The sequence below is a fragment of the Ovis canadensis genome, chromosome 4, assembly GCF_042477335.2.
Source record: "Ovis canadensis isolate MfBH-ARS-UI-01 breed Bighorn chromosome 4, ARS-UI_OviCan_v2, whole genome shotgun sequence".
NCBI classification, from domain to species: Eukaryota; Metazoa; Chordata; class Mammalia; order Artiodactyla; family Bovidae; genus Ovis; species Ovis canadensis.
In genome coordinates, this window is record NC_091248.1 from 66,182,294 (window position 1) to 66,201,390 (window position 19,097).

The following is a 19,097-nucleotide window of genomic DNA, read 5'->3' on the forward strand; positions in this document are numbered from 1 at the left end:
TTATATAAAAATTCAAATTTCCACATCCATAATAAAGTTATATTGGAACACGGCCACACTTATTTGTCTATGGCTGCTTTTGTGCCACAGTGGTAGAGTTCAGTAGCTGTAAAAGAGACTGAACGGTCCTCGAACTTTAAATATTCACTATCTGGCTCTACAGGGAAAGTCTGCCGACTCCTTGTTTAACTCAAATCCTCATAGCACCAATTTCGTGGAGCAGAGTTTGGAAACTACTTATGACACAGTACATTTTGAAAGATTACCACTAAAATATTTTTCATTCTACTTGCTCTTCTACAATGCACTCTTGCCACTTCCTCACCAAGAAGAGTCTAATTCTCTCCCTTTTGAATCTGGGCTCATTTTAGTGTCACGCTCAGCCAATCTAATCTAATGGAAGTGACTCCTAAGACTTCGAAGATCAGGTCATAAGAAACCTTTTAGCTTCCTCCTAGGTCTCTTGGATGCTCTGTTAAAGGATGCTTTCTCTGAGAACCTAGCATCATGAAATGAGAAGCTTGAATCTCATCAAGAAGCCAAATATAGGTATTACTGCCTACAACTTTAGCTAAGCCCCAAATCAATAGCCAGCCTCAACTGATATCCATGTGAGAGAGCTATTCTGGACCTCCAGTTCAGATGAGCCTTTAGATAACTGCAGCCAAGAGACATCTGACTGCAACCACATCAGAGACTCTACATGAGACCCACCAGCAGCTCCAATCAATCAGTCAAGCTAAACAGACTTGAATAGAATAGAACTGAATAGAATAATAAATGCTTATTTTAAGTTACAATGTTTTGGGATGGTTTGTTGTATGGCAATAGAGAACTGAAAAAGTATTATATTAAAACAAATCTAGGAAAGTTTCAGGTAAGAAATTCTAGACTTCTGAGTCAAGCCCATGCTTGGACTATCCATGCATATCACCAGGCCAAACCCTACTAAAGCCTCCACTAAGCCTAGGTGTTCTAGAAGTAGTCATGGATGAAGGAAGTGGGTAATGCATCCCAATCTGTATGCATTCCAATAAGACTCACTGTCCCCCCAAACATGCCAATATGCCTGAACCTTATTCTGAAATTCTCACAAAGAAGTAGAAAATAATTTTTCTAATTTTTAAAATTACATCAGGATTGGCAAAGAAACAATTCTCAGTTTTCATGCTGTAAATGAATTGATGATTATAATTCCTCTTTATTTTTACTTGATAATATTAAATTGATACATGAACTTAGGTGAAATATAGTCATTAGGTCAGTATATAATCAAGCATCAGTAAATGGCAATTTACTGCTAACACATCTGCGCTTAGTAAAAGAAGTCCATATTGTCGCCTACTCCTGCCTGAGGGGTGACAGGTAAGAGTTGTTCACTGACAATATTTCCAATATGTGCCAGTTATGTATGATAAACTCCTTAACCTGAAAATTTTAACTAAACTGAATATCAATCTCTTATGAAGCCAATATATCATATTTTCAATATTCTCTTAAGCTACAGTAGATTCAAATTTCAAAGAATGAGTGCTTACTATATGTTAGGTATGCTGCTACACTCTGGAGATATGTCTTCAACTGGTGTAAATTTCATTTAAAAGAGAGAAGTGGCTCTGAATTATTTTGATATTCCAGAGAGTCATAATGTGACACAGAATGGTATGTTTATTTTAAACCAAAAGGGATACTACTGGAACACTTAAGATTCTTAATCTTTCTTAACTCTATAACTGTTTTCAAGTTTATTTAAACATTTATTCTTGTGATTATTTTTCACACTAATGTGGAAAATACTTGCACAGCCAAGTGTTTTAAGAAAAAAAACATTTCAACTCTTAGTGGCTTAAAGCCATCCTACAAAATTGCTGTAACCAATTAGTGATAGCTACCGCAGCAGTGACTAGTAGTGAAAAACACTGGGCATTTGTCAACCCTGACCTATTTCATCAGTTTTATGTAGTCTCTTCCCTTCAGATCTCCTACTGAGTCCCTTCAAAGATCCTTGTGATGGAACTTCCACTCATTCTTACAAAGTGACATTTCCCTTTCTTCAGCCAGTCTTTCCCACTACCTGAGTGACCCTTAATAAGCCATACACTGGTGCAGATGTCCTGACCCAAAAAGGCAGACTCCCCTAACATTCAAGAGTTTGTCAGATAAGTCACACTTTAGGCCCAGAGACCTTAGATGGTAGATGGCCAAACCCTGATAGAACGTGGTACATCCATGATTTGCTTTCAGGCAATCGAGCACCAGAGTCTCTACGCTTAAGTCACTGCAACAGGCACATGGTTACTGCCATTTCTACAACATGCATTAAACATACATCTTGGTCCCTCCGTTCAAAATAAACTGAACCCATTACTAATAAAAGCAAAATCTCTACAGAGAAAATATTACATTTTACTACTCGCACAGCAAATGTGACATTACAGGACTTTTAAATAATTCAAAACTGGCATTTTCTAATTAAAGACACACTAAGAAGCATGTTAATGAATGTTTTACACTTATTAGGGGAAAATAGTGGGCTATAAATACACTTCAAAAAATGTAAAAATGACCATATAATTTATTTTCTTATGTTCCATATGGTCTTGTATTGAACATGTAATAGCATTTGAACATAATTTAACGTGGTAACTACTGTTAACGTTAAAAATACACATTATCAGTGTAAGTGATATGGATTCAACCCAGAATCCATAACAATTCTATTCACATCCTGTGTAACTCCATGGGGATTCTATGAGGAAAGTTTCCATATATGGTAATTTTTCCCCATAGACTCCCCACAGTTTATACAGGATATGAATCTGGTCCATTGTGACAACGAAAACAACAGATCACTGAAAACTCATGTGTAATTTCTGCTGAACAAACCAGACTAACAATTAAGGAAACCAGTACTCAAGTGAAAATAAGTACTCTGAACATTTTAAAATAACCACTGGGTATTTTCATTCCATTCCTATACTAACAGAATCAGTATATAAATATCCAGGGGGAAAAAAACAAATTCCTATCTTTATTTCGTTTAAAATATTCCCTTAATTCTAAAAATCACTATGCCAACTATTAACAGGCAAGAAACCCAAAAGGAAATTTCCCATCAGACTTAACATTGTCAGAAGAAAAAACAATAATACAGTCAGACAAGTCAAAAGTATTATACGAGCTTTACTTCCCAGGCTCCTGTATGACTATGTCCCAGTGTAAATTCCAGTGATTCATAATTATTTTTCTTTATTGTGACTTTAGCCATCTGCAGTTTCTATTTATCTAAAGTCATGTAATTTTTTTTCTTTTATTTAATGTTCTAAGTATAGAATTAGCAGTAAGTTTTTGTGTGTATATTTAAGTATGTGCATTTTAAGTAAGATGAAAGCATCTAAAATTCAATACAGCTAAATACTAACAGCTGGATTAAAGATTTGGAAAGGAAAATGACTCTGAATTACCTAGCTTCATATGACAAAAACTAATAAAGGGAGGGATATAGTACTAAAATGTCAACCATAGTAACAGCAAAAACAGCAGTGTCATACAGTGTCAGACTTTGTTTTTTTGGGGCTCCAAAATCACTGCAGATGGTGACTGCAGCCATGAAATTAAAAGATGTTTACTCCTTGGAAGGAAAGTTATGACCAACCTAGATAGCATATTCAAAAGCAGAGACATTACTTTGCTGACTAAGGTCCGTCTAGTCAAGGCTATGGTTTTTCCTGTGGTCATGTATGGATGTGAGAGCTGGACTGTGAAGAAGGCTGAGTGCCGAAGAATTGATGCTTTTGAACTGCGGTGTTGGAGAAGACTCTTGACAGTCCCTTGGACTGCAAGGAGGTCCAACCAGTCCATTCTGAAGGAGATCAGTCCTGGGTGTTCATTGGAAGGACTGATGCTAAAGCTGAAACTCCAATACTTTGGCCACCTCATGCCAAGAGTTGACTCATTGGAAAAGACTCTGAGGCTGGGAGGGATTGGGGGCAGGAGGAGAAGGAGATGACAGAGGAGATGGCTGGATGGTATCACTGACTCGATGGACGTGAATCTGAGTGAACTCCAGGAGTTGCTAATGGACAGGGAGGCATACTGTGATTCATAGGGTCGCAAAGAGTCGGACACAACTGAGTGACTGGACTGAACTGAACTGAACTGAACTGAGGGCTTATACTGCAGAACAGTCCAGTTGTGAACAGCCATTTTTTGAAAGACCATAGTTGCTGTTAACATCTCAACTGATTCACATAAATGACACCAAAACAATAGACCCAAGTTTAATCTCACGTATGACTGGTTGTCAAGAATGGCCCTGAAATATATAAAAAGGCAATGTGACTCTTTTATTCTTCTATAAAAGAGTTGTCTGTTTAATTATACATAATTATACAGTTTCTTGGTGATCTAATATTGCTAGAGTATATTCATTTTACTATCTCTCACATAATGGCTCAAAATTTGAGATAAGTACATTGTTCTTAGAAGCATGATACCATACTCACTATTAAAACTGAGAAGCTGTCAGTTCCAAATTAATACATTCATCAGTAATGAAAATAAAAAGCAACAGCTGCCCTTTTGGTATGCATCAAAAAAAAATCATATGTGGCAGCACATATACCCCAAATCCTTTCCAGCATCTAGCTGCCTACTGAAGGTGAGATGGGCATGCAGAAAATGGCAAGGAAGATTTGCAAGACAGTCATACCACAGCTAAAGAGAACTGACAATCTGACACACAGGTCTACCATATACCCATCACTACTAAACTCACAAAATACTACTGCTCTGCTGGGATTTGGGTAATTTCTCTTTCCCTTTCAAGATACAGTAGATGTTCTTTCTAATATGTTACAACTACAACAAACTGTTCAAAGGAGGGATTAAATGACACTATTTGCCCCAAGGGTACACTGTTTCTGAAAAGGTAGGATGTTGCTCTCTTCCCTGAACTAATAAGGTAGGTGCTTTTAAATAAGACACTTTAACTTGTTAGAAAAGAGCACAATTCCCACCACAGCACATCTTAAATGGTACCCTTGAGAACTAAAAAAGTTAAACACGGGAAGGGAGGCAGGAGGAGGACGGAGCTAGAAAAACACTAATTGAATAAGTGTCCATGTATTTGAAATGCTTACTCTTTGGAGAATAACTGGCTTTATGATGAAGGATGTAACCAAATGGCAGCAGTACAAAGTCAGTGTCCCTTACTTCACCAAAAAAAAAGAGGAGCTTTTTCTCTATTTATAAAATATTAACAGGAAAAGAAATTTTAATTTTTGTGGAATTCCATTGATTTTAAAAATATGAACTATCATTAAATCAAGCATTCAGCATATGCATTTAAATGACTATTCCCCTCACTAAACTTTCTTTTTAGTACTTACATCCTAAGCCTAAATTGCTTTGACCAGACTAAAATTGCATTTCCTCAAAGCAGATAAAGGGCAGACCTACTACTCCCATTTTTAGACATGGGAAATTTCGGTAAAGGAAAAGCTCAGTGAAATACATCAAGATGGTAACAGATTACAGAAGCTATACTTCCTGCTTTGTACTAATGATTAATTTACACATAACATAGAACCCTTTCATTTCAAAGTAGGTTGAAAATAGTTTGTGTCCAATTTATACAACTACGGGAGATTCAGATATACTGTTAGAAAAAATGAGACTCCAACACTGCTGGAGTTCTTCTGTAAAGTGAATCAAGAAGATATTCACTGAAGCGAGGTCAGACAGGGCATTTATTAATTCTGTTGCCATAACTATGTAAGTTTTAACTCTGATAAACTTTTTACTCTTCCAGGTAAGTTTTTTTTGTCATTTTAAAGACTCTTGAAATGTGTGTGGCAGGAGGGGGTGGGGTGGGGGTGCTTTTTGGGCGTTTACATTAAGTAATACGATTTCAGTGAGACTAAACAGGTTATAATGTGATTCTCAGGTTACCTCAAATACCTGACCTGAAACATGAAGTCAGCTTAATCAATCCAGTACTTGAAAATGAAGGCATGGAAATTGCTATTGACATTTCCTTTTCTTATAGGCAAAGAGTTAAAAGCAGAGAAAGAAAATTTTAATCACGTACAAGTGACAATATCAACAGAATTCAGAATAGTGATCACCTTTTGGCAAGGAACAGAAGTAATATTGGGACAAGCAATATTGACTGGGAAGGGTCATCACAAAAGAACTTTCTGGAGTAAAAACAATGCTCTGTATCTCAAACTGGGTAGCAGTTCCAAGGTGTAAACAAGCAAAAATTCAATGTGTTCCACATTTTGATTTATGCATTTTATTGTATGTGAACCATACCTCAATTTAAAAGTAAAAGCATCGAATACAAGTAAGTTACTGCAACCAGAAATTAAGGATAAGAATTATGAAATTAGAATATGTTAGAAAAAAAAAATGAAACTTTCCAAGATCTAGCATAGCACTGTACACAGAATAGATAGCTAAACAAGTATTTACTGTAAAAAATTAGTAAAAATATACCAAGTGGTTTGGAAGATCCCTTCTGAACTAATTGGAACTTCTAATGTGACAATTTTTCTGAATATTCTAAATACAGTCTCAGTCTATAAAACAGCCTCCAAAAGATGGAAACTAAAGGCCTAGAAAAGCTATGCCTTAAAACACAAAGAAAATACACTTGTCTCAACTCCAAGTACACATTAAAGGAATCTCCTTATCTAAGGAAGGCAGTCCATTCTGAACATTTTGCAGCCACTGACAGTACAAATCTATCTATGGTCTTCTAGTGACAAGCAGGAAACAAAACTTAATACTCAGTAAAGTAAAAAAAAAAAAAAGAAAGAAAAGAAACAACCTACATGATGATGTTCTGTCATCTGAATGGCATTCTATCTGTACAGTAATTTGGTAGCTATGGAGACCAAAAGCAGCCAGCAGTTTTCAAACATAGATCATAGCGCATGGGTGATATTATCAAAAGATGAGGTTTAACGATCAAGAAAGGCTGTCTGCTGGGTAAACCTGGCCAGACAATGTTAGAGGCCCTATGTCAAGAACCCAAAGGTTCCCACACTGAATTTCAACTTCAATTTTCAGCTAAACAAAGTAATAAGACTAATTTTCCTTTAGGATGTAAATACTTCTATCTACTCTACCTAGGTTCCTACTTAAACAAAATTCAATGACTGAAACGAAACTGGAAGGTCTTCGCCACTAAATAATCTGTTTCTAATCCTGGGTGACAATAATTCCAAATGTATCATTTTAAGTGAATTCAAAAACCATTTTTAAATTATTAAAAAAATAAAACTATCACATGCTGAATGGCAATCACATTCATTGTTATTCTATCTTGACCTTGATAAGGCATTGTGGTAATTTCAGAAATGGGACGCTTGTAGGTAAAACAACAAAAATAATCCACCCTTTAAAATAGCCAATCAAGAAACAGAAGACCTGAGGAGTATCCGCTCTCTTGAAATACTGCTATTCTGGAATAATTATCAACTGTGCATAAATAATCACACTGATTACCCAAAATCAGAAAGGAGAGACTGAATTATACATTCATAAGAAATGTGTTTCTTAAATTCCTGCCCTAACCCTCTCTCCCCACAAAGCCAGTGTCTTGCCAATGTTTAAAGTCCTAGGTCAGCAGGTCAAGTCTCTATAAATTCTGAACTGTCACCTTTGCTTCTGGATAATGACAAAATATTCTACAGAGCCTGTAAAACTGCATTGACAAGTTATACTATTCTACATCCAGCATTAAATAATTCACGTTACTTAGGCTGGTCATCATTTCTCAAATGCCCATTTTAGCTGTCCACAAGTGCCATCCAGCCCAGCCCCTTCTGCGGGGCCTGCTCTGCACCAAAGCAATTTCATTGTATAAGTTTTAAGACAGATATGCTGCTGCTGGACTGTGGCACTAGCCAGCATATCAAAATTGAAGCCATTGTGTAAAAAAAAAAAAAATCCATTAAAACAAAAAAGCTAAACTTTTATTCTTTGTATCTACATATAATGTCTGCCCCTATGTTTCTGTAAAAATATGGGAAGAAGCTATAATGATACCTCTTTCTCCTTTTAGATTAAAAAATGTAAGCCTTTTTTTCTTTCTTAATAAACACTAACATCTCAGATCCTCACAGTATCTATTTTAGGGTTTAAGGGCCATTATAGAACCACAACAATAGATCAGTGACAGACTTGATCCCCCCAATTAACACGTTCTGGGGAGGCTGCCTAGATTCCTGTCTTCTTCCCTCCCTCTTGGAGGCCTGATTTTGACCACACTGACATCCCTGGCCTTAAGGATGAATAACCCAGTGAAGGGGAAGTCCTTTACCTGAGACCAATTTATTTGTAATTAGAGTCAAAATACATAGGCTGGTAATGACCTACGGCAAAGAGATATGAACTCCAAGCCAATGAAACCATGACAGCAAGCAGATTTCTAAATAGCAGAGTGAGATCCATTTACTTACATGAAGATTCAGTGCCAAACATGGCTGGCTCCAGAGGCTGCTTTTAAAAAATTAGAAGAATGGAGGAAAGAAGGAAGGAAGAAAAAAATCGAGGACAGTGTACGTGTGAGAGTGGAGAGATGAGCTGCTACACAGCAGAGGTCATGAAGACAGACAATGCAGTCCAAGCTGTGTCCAGCTGCCAGATTCTCCTCTTACAAGCTTCAGTGTTCTCCCGTGTGATTAAAAAGCAAGGTCTCCTACAGCACCAAAAATCGAAGAGCTGCTTTTGAAAATCCAATAGGGAAAGGCAGGCCGATGTGGCTCTTCTGGGATGCAGGGAGGCAGGACTAGGTAGCAGCGGGGGCAAGACTGGGAGCAGCAGCAACAGCGGATACTGCAATCCCCAGCCCAGTTATAGCAGTAAGACAATAGCAGGGCTTATGCATACACTGGTGACGTCAGAGACACTGCACAGACCGACTGCGCTGCTTGAGCCAGAGGCTCCAGGGGCTTCAGGGGAGCAGGCAATTCAAAGGGGAATTCCTTTGTCACAAAATGCCCAAGACCAAGAGCCACATACATATTCACATATATATTCACCCTCCTGACAAGATCTTCATCCTGAGATACTAGGCTCTAAAAGAGACCTCAAAGAAATTTAAATACTGGCTTTATAGCAACCAACCACAAAGATATGCAAATTAGGGTTCTTGAGTTTATGCAGCAAGTGGAACTTTTCAAAGGAATTAAGAATATGAGAAATGAGAAAAATAACCTACCGTTTAAAATAACTCGAGTTCATTGCTTTTTCAGTAGGCTTGGGTAGACTGACAGATCAGGGGTTGTATACTCAATCACAAGTATGTGAAAATATGTACACTGTTCCACACATATCCTGGCATATAAATTCACAAGCAAATGCAAAACAACACTATAAGGGCTTAAAACACTGTTTGACACCCAGTGAGCACTCAAATGTTAATGAATACATTATTAGCTATTTTACAACTATTATGCACATGTGAAAACCACTACTCCAGGAATATGTGTATGTACACATATGTTTCCTATCCTATTTTTTTTGCTTTATTTTTATTTTGTCTTATGAGAATTCCTGTCATTTTTCCAGGGTAACTCAGTAATGTTAATGCTGTGTACACACACCTGTGTACACCTGTGTGCAAGTAGGCATATATGATCGACAATCATATTTCTTTTCCGCCCACCAAGACAAAGAAGATATTATTATTTTGTCTCCTGATTCATTACCTGCATTACCTTTACTCTTAGAAATCTACTTTTCTAAAATCTATAAGTGCACGGACTTTTATTAGAATATCTATCCAACACAAGCAAAGAAAGTTTGTCTCAATATTTTAAAAATATTGAAATGCACAAAAATGTGTGGATGTCTTTCAATAATCCCATTGTTAAAGTTATATAAAACAAGAAGTTCAAAAGCTCAAGTTTCTTTTCCATTCATTCATCTAAGGTATATACTTTTTCTAATACTTTCTAAAGTTTATAGGCATGTCTTTATATAACACAGCTTTTAAACACTAAATTCTTATATGGTTGTGGAACTGCAAGTTACCATCTAAAAACATCACTAATAGTTCTTCTAGTCACTATATGTACATCCACCTCATCTTTAAATGGTTACATAATAGTCCATCGTATGGATGTGCATAAAGGTAATTTGACCTTCATCTTACCGAAAATGTTAAACCATTATGGAGAAACTGCAATGATGCTACATAAGAACAAATGTTTTATTGTAGGTAAGATAATAATGGGGCTTTACTGGTGGCTCAGGAGACAATGGCACCCCACTCCAGTACTCTTGCCTGGAAAATCCCATGGACGGAGGAGCCTGGTAGGCTGCAGTCCATGGGGTCGCTGAGAGTTGGACGCGACTCAGTGACTTCACTTTCACTTTTCACTTTCGTGCATTGGAGAAGGAAATGGCAACCCACTCCAGTGTTCTTGCTTGGAGAATCCCAGGGACAGCAGAGCCTGGTGGGCTGCTGTCTATGGGGTTGCACAGAGTTGGACACGACTGAAGCAACTTAGCAGCAGATGGTAAAGAATCTGTCTGCAATGCCGGAGACTTGGGTTCAATCCCTGGGTCAGGAAGACCCCCTGAAGAAGGGCAAGGCAATCCACTCCAATATTCTTGCCTGGAGAATTCCATGGACAGAGGAGCCTGGTGGGCTACAATCCATGGGGTCACAAAGAGTCAGACACGACTGAGTGACTAACACATTAACATTAACAAAGATAATAATAAGGGCTTCCCTGGTAGCTCAGTGGTAAAGAATCCTCCTGCAAAGCAGGAAATGCTGAAGATGTGGATTTGATCCCTGAGTTGGGAAGATCCCCTGGAGGATGGCATGGCAACCCACTCCAGTATTCTTGCCTGGAGGATCCCACGGACAGAGGAGCCTGGCGGGTTACAGTCCATAGGGTCACAAAGAGTCAGACACATCTGAAGTGACGGAACAAACACACACATAAGATAATAATAACCAATTTTTACTAAATGTTTACTCTGTACCAGGTATTATTTTGAAAACTTCACATATATCAGCTTACTTAATCTTCGTAACAACCCTACAAGGCAGATACCATTATTATCCACATTTGATAGATGGTGGTCATGCAGGTTACTAAATGATAAGCTGGGATTCAAACTCAGGCACTCTGGTTTCCATACATATGCTCGTAACTACTCATCTATAATGTCTCTTGAAAAAAAAATTACCAAAACTATATTTTAAGAATTCAATTAAAAGGAAAATAGAAATCAATAAAAAATATGGAGAAGTTCTTAGAAAAAAAAGGTCACCAAAAACACTAAAAATGAGAGAAAATTGCAAAAATTAAGAAAAATGCATCCCTCCCAAAATAAGCAGTCCAGGTTAACAACCAGTGGAAAACACAGGTATACCTCAAAGATACTGTAGGCTCTGTTCCAGACCACCACAGTAAAGCAAGTCACACAACTTTCTGGTATTCCAGTGTATACAAAAGTTATGTTTACACTGCACTATAATCTATTAAGTGTGCCACAGCATATGTCTTAAAAAATGTTAATTTTAAAATACTTTAATTGCTAAAAAATACTGACCATCACCTGAGCCTTCAGTGAGTTGCAGTAATAACATCAAAGATCACTGATTACGGGTCACCATTGTAACAAATGTCACACTGAAAAAGTTTGAAAAATGTGTGAGATGAAAGTGTGTGAAAATGAAAAACGAAAAGTTTGTGAGAATTACCAAAATGTGAGAGAGAGACAGAGAGTGGGCAAATCTGTTGGAAAAAATGGTGCTGACAGACTTGCTTGATGCAGGGTTCCCCAAAACTTGCAATTTGTAAAAGGATGCAATATCTGCAAACAGCAATAAAAGGAAGCTCAAGAAGACGAGGTATGCCTGTATCAATAATGGTGCTGATATATATAGCTGTAGGAAGTAGGAAAGGGCAATACACTTCAAAAGGGCTAAAACCAGAATATTATCTTACATGAGATCTGTTTTAAATTGTATACCAGATGTTGCACATGAATAGTCACACAAAAGAGGGTGGATGTGGCCAAAAGAAAGGCAAAGGAAAAGTAGAATAAGCAAAGGATCCGTGGATAACAGATATAGTTATTCCTCCATATGAACCAGTTCCACATCTGTGGATTCAACCAACAATGGATCAAAACATTCAGGAAAAAATATTACAGCAAGTTCCAGAAGCAAAATTTGAACTTGACACAAGTTTTTTGTGTCAAAAATGCTATTTTCGACATGGCATTTGCATTGCATTTACATTGTACTTACAACTTACATAGCATTTATCTCATATTAGGTATTATAAGTAATCTTGAGATGATTCAAAATATGCAGAGGGGATGTGTGTAGGTTATAAGCAAACACTACGCAATTTTTATATAAGGTATTTGAGCATCTGGAGATTTGGGGTGGATAGTCTGAAACCATCCCCTGCAGATACTGAGTAACAAATGTACTTTCCATAGTCTATATACAACAACTTCTTGCCAACTCACTGATGTAGCCCCTCTCTTCAGTTCATACATGAAGATGTCTATATGCATATGTAAATACATTTGAATGCCTATATTTATTTCCTGCCACAGACTTCTAACAGTAAATTAGAGGTTGCATTATTTTTCAAGACATCTACTTTTTAGATAACTATAGCAGGATCAGGCTTCCCTAGGGCTCAGTTGGTAAAGAATCTGCCTGCAATGTGGGAGACCTGGATTCAATCCCTGGGTTGGGAAGACCCCCTGGAGGTGGGCATGGCAACCCACTCCAGTATTCTTGCCTAGAGAATCCCCATGGGCAGAGAAGCCTGGCGGGCTACAGTCCATAGGGTCAAAAAGAGTTGGACACGACTGAGCAACTAAGCACAGCATAGCAGGATCAGTATGTTAAAAAAAAAATTAGGTCTCGCCGCAAAACTGGACACATATGACAGCCTCTAATTCCTATTAAGGTCTCTATAATCTTCAGATGTCAGAGGTATTTCTAAACACCTCTGGAAGGTTGGAATCCATATGGCTGAAGACCCGTCTTTGAAAATACAGATTCTGAAATTTTAGTTTGCTCCCATTCTCTCCTCTGGGCAGCTAGCATGAGCTCAGAGAATGAAGGCAAATTTTAATATGCTACCTAAGGAAAACGTAAAGAAAGGAAATGACGGAAGACTAAAACTGACTAATGTCCTCCACACTCCTTCATAAAATCACATAATATACTCTAAAACCAAAGTGATCTTTGGATCATCAATTATGTACAATCATGCCTGCCTATGACCTTGCCTGCCTGCCACCCTGCCCTTCTATTAGTAAAATCAGTACTGTTAATTTCAGGATAAAATTAGTAATGAAAGAGATCAACATTCAAAATAATTTAGTGGTCAAAATAATTATTGTTAAACTAGAATGTTGTGAGAAAAACAATAGTAAAATATTAAAGTAAGTCAATAATAATTTTTAGAAGAAACCCGATTCATAAATCGACTCAACTATTTCCTGAAAGCCTACTCTTCTTGTACTCTAAGGGTATAGCCATTAACAAACTCCCTCCTCTATGGAGCTTATATTCCAGAGGGTGAGGCAGACAAACAAATATGTAATGTATTCAGTGGGGGTATATGTTATAAAGAAAGATAAGAGGAATTAGAGGATGAAGACTGATTGAATGGGAGGGTTATTTTAGGTAAAACTGTCAAGTAATGTCATCCTAAAAAGATGACTTCAACAGAGACCTGAAAAACTGAGAAGAAACCACATGGGTAACATGGAAACTACATGGGGAAAAGAACTTTCCAGAAAAACAAAATAAATCTATTCTTAAATAATTAAGACTCAATTTTCTCTTGGAAGATAACCCCTCTAGTGCTGTGATGCTGTCATTAGTATTAATACAAAAGTGGTTGTGCTAAACTGTGCTGACAGCAAAATAAATTCTATTTTCGAATGCAAAAGAATTCACTCTCCCATGAGCTGAAAACATGTGTTCTCCTCATCAAAGTTTAATATACCAAATATACCTATTTTTGCAAATATGGAAATATTTTTTAAAAATCATCATAGAAGACAACACTCAAAATAGCTTCCCACCACATCAGACAACTAATTTAATTAATTTAATTATCTCTATTAATTTGGTAAGAATTAAAACCTCATTTTCTCTTAAGAGTATATACAGCAATTTTAAAAGGGTCATATCTCGAGTTCCTCTGGAGCTGTATCCTTTGTTCACATTAAAGTTTTATTTTCTTAGTATTCCTCTTGATGTTTATTTAGCATGTTAAAAGTTGTGTCTTTTAAAATACCATCTATGAAAAAAAAATACCATGTATGGGTTATTACTTAAAAACAACAGAGAAGTGTTTTAATGACAATATATAAACTACAGAAAAACTTTAAAAATCAGTGATTCTATCCTTTGGGGAAAAAATTGTACAAATTTATAATTAAAAATACATGTATAGTAAAGCTCCCTGGTAGGACTTCAGAAATTTTATTTCTTTGTCTATAAAATGTATTCCTTCCTGCTTCAACATAGAAACAGACATAGAGCCTTCTAACATACATGTAAGCCTTCTAACAAATAAGTATATTCTATTTCAGAGTCCTGGCACAAAATTCTGGTACATTAAAGTCAAAAAGAAAAAAATCCAAAATCCAGACAGAGAGAGAGATACTATTATTGAATTTGCTTTAAAGAACTCTAAAATAGGAAATATGGATTTATAGAAAAAATGTATTTGAGTATTTAGAATAATTACTTCTAAATGTTTCAGCTTCAAAAAATATTCACCACAAAAGTCCTTTACATAGCAAGTAACTAAAATTTGCATTTTATTAACAATTTCACAATAATTTGATTTTCACCATAATTAGCTATCTTGCTAAAGATCTATCCATAGAGCAAAAGGAATCATTTATAAAGAACATGTAAGAGCTTAATTTAAATGCACACTAGAATTTTGTCATTATTTGGGGTACGGAAAATAGGTCTCTGCCCTGGCAGAAAAATCTTCTTAAAGTTTTTGTTGTTTAGTTTATAAGGAATATGTCAGAAAAGTGTCACCATAACCCAAAAGTTCAAATTTAGGGAAATATAATTTTGAACTAGTTGCACAAACTTTGGGCAAAGATCCATGCCCTTATCTCCTATTACCACCTCACCTCTCAACCCCACTTTCACCCCATCCAATCTAAGGGAATCCCCTACTTACTCATCAAGAACCACCACCCACAGTTAACTTAATCTTAACTTTACTCTTGTACCAACTTATCACTCAGTGAAACTAGAAACTAAGAACAAGGTTAACCATTTTAAAAAAAGAAGAGGCTAGTTACACTCAGAAATTTAGGATAAAAACTGAAATTCTCCAATTCACTTCACTACGTCAACTCCATCTAAAAGATGGAGCCGCACACATGTACAAAACAACCACCACAATGTCAAACATGTGTATATTTTATTCTCTCTGTGGCATAGTCTGAACTCAGATGTTTGTACTCCAAAGCTTCTTGACCAGAGGATCAAAATGTGAATTAAATATGAGTTGCTATTTGTTTTAAGCCTGTTTGTGTATGGCTGAGCGACTGAACTGAACTGAACTGTGTATGGCTCAAACTAAAATACAAGAAACAACAAGCATATGCCTGACAAATTCCCTTAAGTATATATGTATGCTAAATTAATCATGATTTGTATACAACAAAGTAATACAACAGGAGTAAACTCATGCATAATAATTTTTAACTACCTTCATTTACAAACATAACCAATGTAATTTTAAAATAATTCAAAATAGTATATTTTAAGTAATTCTACATGGCTGGAAAATATTTTAAATTTAATTCTACCTGTATAATCCATAGAGAAGCAGTAGGCAGGCAAGCGGGTATTTTCCAAAGTAAAACTCTATCAAACTCAAAATGAAACAGCTCCCTGGACAGGCAAACCGCTCTGGGGACAGCCTCCTGCCATGTGACACTGAGCACACACACACTTCTGCTTATCTCTATTCAAGTTGCAACGGTCATGGCTCTGGCTCTCCTTTGCCTGTTTTTTTAGTCATCCTTAGAAAAGTCTTTCTTAGAAGAGAAGTATTATTTCTTCCCATTTCATTCCTATATTATTAGTTTAAAACTAAGGAAAAAATAGATTTTGTTCTTTCTCTGAGTGAAAAGAACTCAAAATATGTATACTTCATTCTAATACTCAACATTACCAAGCAGCATAAGCTGAAAAGAGTCAGCAACCAAAGTTTTAGGAAAAACAGTCTTTTGTCATTATGCTCACTCCTTTGATAGTATGCACATGTGATCTACTTGAAACATATTTGATTTGTAAACAAACCTAATACAGGTGATGAAAGAACAATCTTTTAGAGCATATCTAAAACCTTTAACGCATTTATCTGAGCCCTGAAACAGACATCAGATGAAAAGGACATATGGTCATTCCTGTAACAGACTGTATCTGATGTCATCTTTTATGTCACATTGCCACATGCACTGAGCCATCTTTTCCTTCATTACCAATTGTTTTCATCTTGAATATGTCCTGGCTAAAGAAACCTTAAGAACGGTTACCTCATCTTGACACAACAATTCTTTAGACCTTGCACAGACACAAGATACAAATTTTTAAATTTTTTATCAGCTGTCTTTTTTTTTCAGCAACCTGAATGGTTGGATAATTTCCAGTTTATAAATATAGCAATACTCTCCCAGATTGCAACTACTTCGAGAAAGAAAAGTATTGATGTTCTGAGTGGTTTTATTGGAGTAGTGGGATATTTTGCCACTTTTCTTTCCATGGAATAGGTTTCTCCATGAGATAATTACAAAGTTGACAATACTAAACAATATGATTCTAATCTTCAATATAACATCAGAAGTATAAACAGTACAGAAATTTAAACATTTTGAGCCCAACATCATCTATAGTTCTATGAAATGAATGAGAAAGCATCATTACATTCAGCCATCTAGGCGATGCTTCATTACCATAAGCAGATCCCATTACACCACCATTCTGCTAACAGTCAAAAGCTGTTAATTCCCATCAACTTCACCTGTCACTGTTGCTAAGCAGCCCTGTCTTACTTCTGGGGCTTTAATTCTCTTTATCTCAATCTAGGGTACTGACTGGGGAGCTTTCCATGAGCCATAAAAATTTGATATACTTTTTATCTGGTAATTAAAATGTGCAAATGGCTAAAACATTATGATTGTTTTAAAATGGTAAGTTAAAAATTCCTAATAATAGCTGCCTTAATTTCCACACAACTTACAAGTATGTGGAAATACTGATAGCCATTATCAGATGTCACAAGAAATGATGTTTTGAGCATTTCACAACTTAGTGCTGTCAGCATGGATTTGAGCACCATCATTTTAAGAATAACTGTTTTATTTTTATCCTTTATATTTTATAACTCTTAAATCACAGGTATTTTAAGGAAATGCATTTTATTCACAAATAAGAACATAATGAAAAATCCAAATGAGAAAGTAAAAGACAGATAGATGGGTAGATGGCTCTAAAACCTACAGTCCACAGTTAAGTAATTCACCACACCTCAGAACGCCAGGCTTTGTGTCAGACAATCTTAAGCAAGTTTTTAAATCTCTCTGATCTCAACTAAGTGACAAAGGGCCTAGATCAACATCTGGTTTGTGCCAACAGCTAGTATGTAAACACCACTTAATGTGGTCCAGGCATTGTTCTGAATCATGCATTAATAACTTACCTAACCCATACGATAACCCTGTGAGGTATTATCCTCATGTTATAGGTGAGGAAACTGAGGTGTGGAGGGTATGTAGCTTGACTGAGGCCACACACCATACATAACAAAGCCAGGATTCAACCCAAGTAGCCTCACTTAGATTTCTTGTGCTTAACCACCTCCACAGATAGATGATCAATAAATGGAAGCAGAACAAGAAAGATCATTTCCAAAAACTAGGTTCATTCTTTCCAATAAAACCAGTCCTGCAGTTTGCCAAATATTTTAGTTCAGAGTTCATAAAAACTCTTTTTACAGTCTATGTTCAATCCCAATACACAGAAAAATTAAACAGATAAGCAGGATGAAAGGGATAATGTCTAAAGTCATTGTGATAGCTTAAAATGAGAGTTGCACTAGCCAGTTAAGCAGAAATAAGTACTCAAGTGCAGAAAGTTATAACCGTAAAAGGACTTGTACTGTGTACTACCCCACTCTCCCAGCAACCACTAAGTCCCTCCTTCCCCTCTCTACTTTTCAGTTTCCAAATGTCACAGAAGATACGACTTATCTGGCCTCCAAAGAGGCTGAGCAGTTTCCTCTGACTGTAACTTCAAAGCTTACTCAGGAGGACAGCACCTTCAGGTAGATCCCCCTGCCTTCCTCCCCAAGAGTCTTCTCTAGCCCCATCACACCCTCAACAAAGGAGACTCACTAGTATGCCTAGATGCACCCCTCAGACACAGACACAATTACATCACAGTCCTTCCCAAAACACACTTACAAGTCATGGGAGTCACAGGTTCTTTGCAAGTCATCTGTTCCCAGTCTACAGCCGAGGAACAAATGTCCTAAGTGCAACTGCCTGACTCAGGAACTGCCCACACCGCATCCCCGAACCCCATCCCAGATTCGGGCTATAATCTATCCCTTCATGGTCCAAGCCGGAAGAAGTAAAATTACTGAACCAGACCTGTTGAATCAACACTGCTACTCATTACCTCTCTGGTTTGGAAAAGTTCTGGAATACTTATAGATGTGTCTTACCTATTTCCTCATAGGTAAAATGAGGAGGTTGAACTGAATGATCACTAAAACCCTGTGTAACTCTAACGATACAGGATTCTACTTTAAGCCAATTATAGCTGGATGAGAAAACTGAAGTGACTTCCAGCAGGGAGTGCTTCCTTTTCCTCCAGCCCACGTCACCCCCTCCTCCATTGTGCTAGGGTGTTGGGAACAGCCCCACCTCAAGGGTGGGAAACCAGTGACTCAGCAGGTATTGTCGAAATCTAGTGCATTTACCTTGAATGTCTAATTTCTCCAAAGGTTCAGACACTATTCCTCTCTGCTGCTGCTGCTGCTGCT

General features: G+C 36.9%; 1 protein-coding gene across 20 annotated transcripts in view; it reads right to left on the minus strand.

Moving 5' to 3' along the window:
- ST7 (suppression of tumorigenicity 7) overlaps positions 1-19,097 on the minus strand; it is a 276,264-nt gene that overhangs the window by 209,684 nt on the left and 47,483 nt on the right. For 4 of the 20 annotated variants that reach the window (XM_069586685.1, XM_069586695.1, XM_069586681.1 and 1 more), the window contains exon 1: positions 15,856-16,009. The exons of 4 other annotated variants lie outside the window; for them this stretch is intronic. In XM_069586685.1, coding sequence (XP_069442786.1) covers positions 15,856-15,868 — 13 coding nt within the window. In that variant the 5' untranslated portion in view covers positions 15,869-16,009. Of the gene's footprint in view, positions 1-8,471; positions 8,919-15,855; positions 16,010-19,097 lie in introns of those variants that run through there. 12 more of the 20 variants (XM_069586686.1, XM_069586691.1, XM_069586697.1 and 9 more) reach the window with 10 other exon arrangements.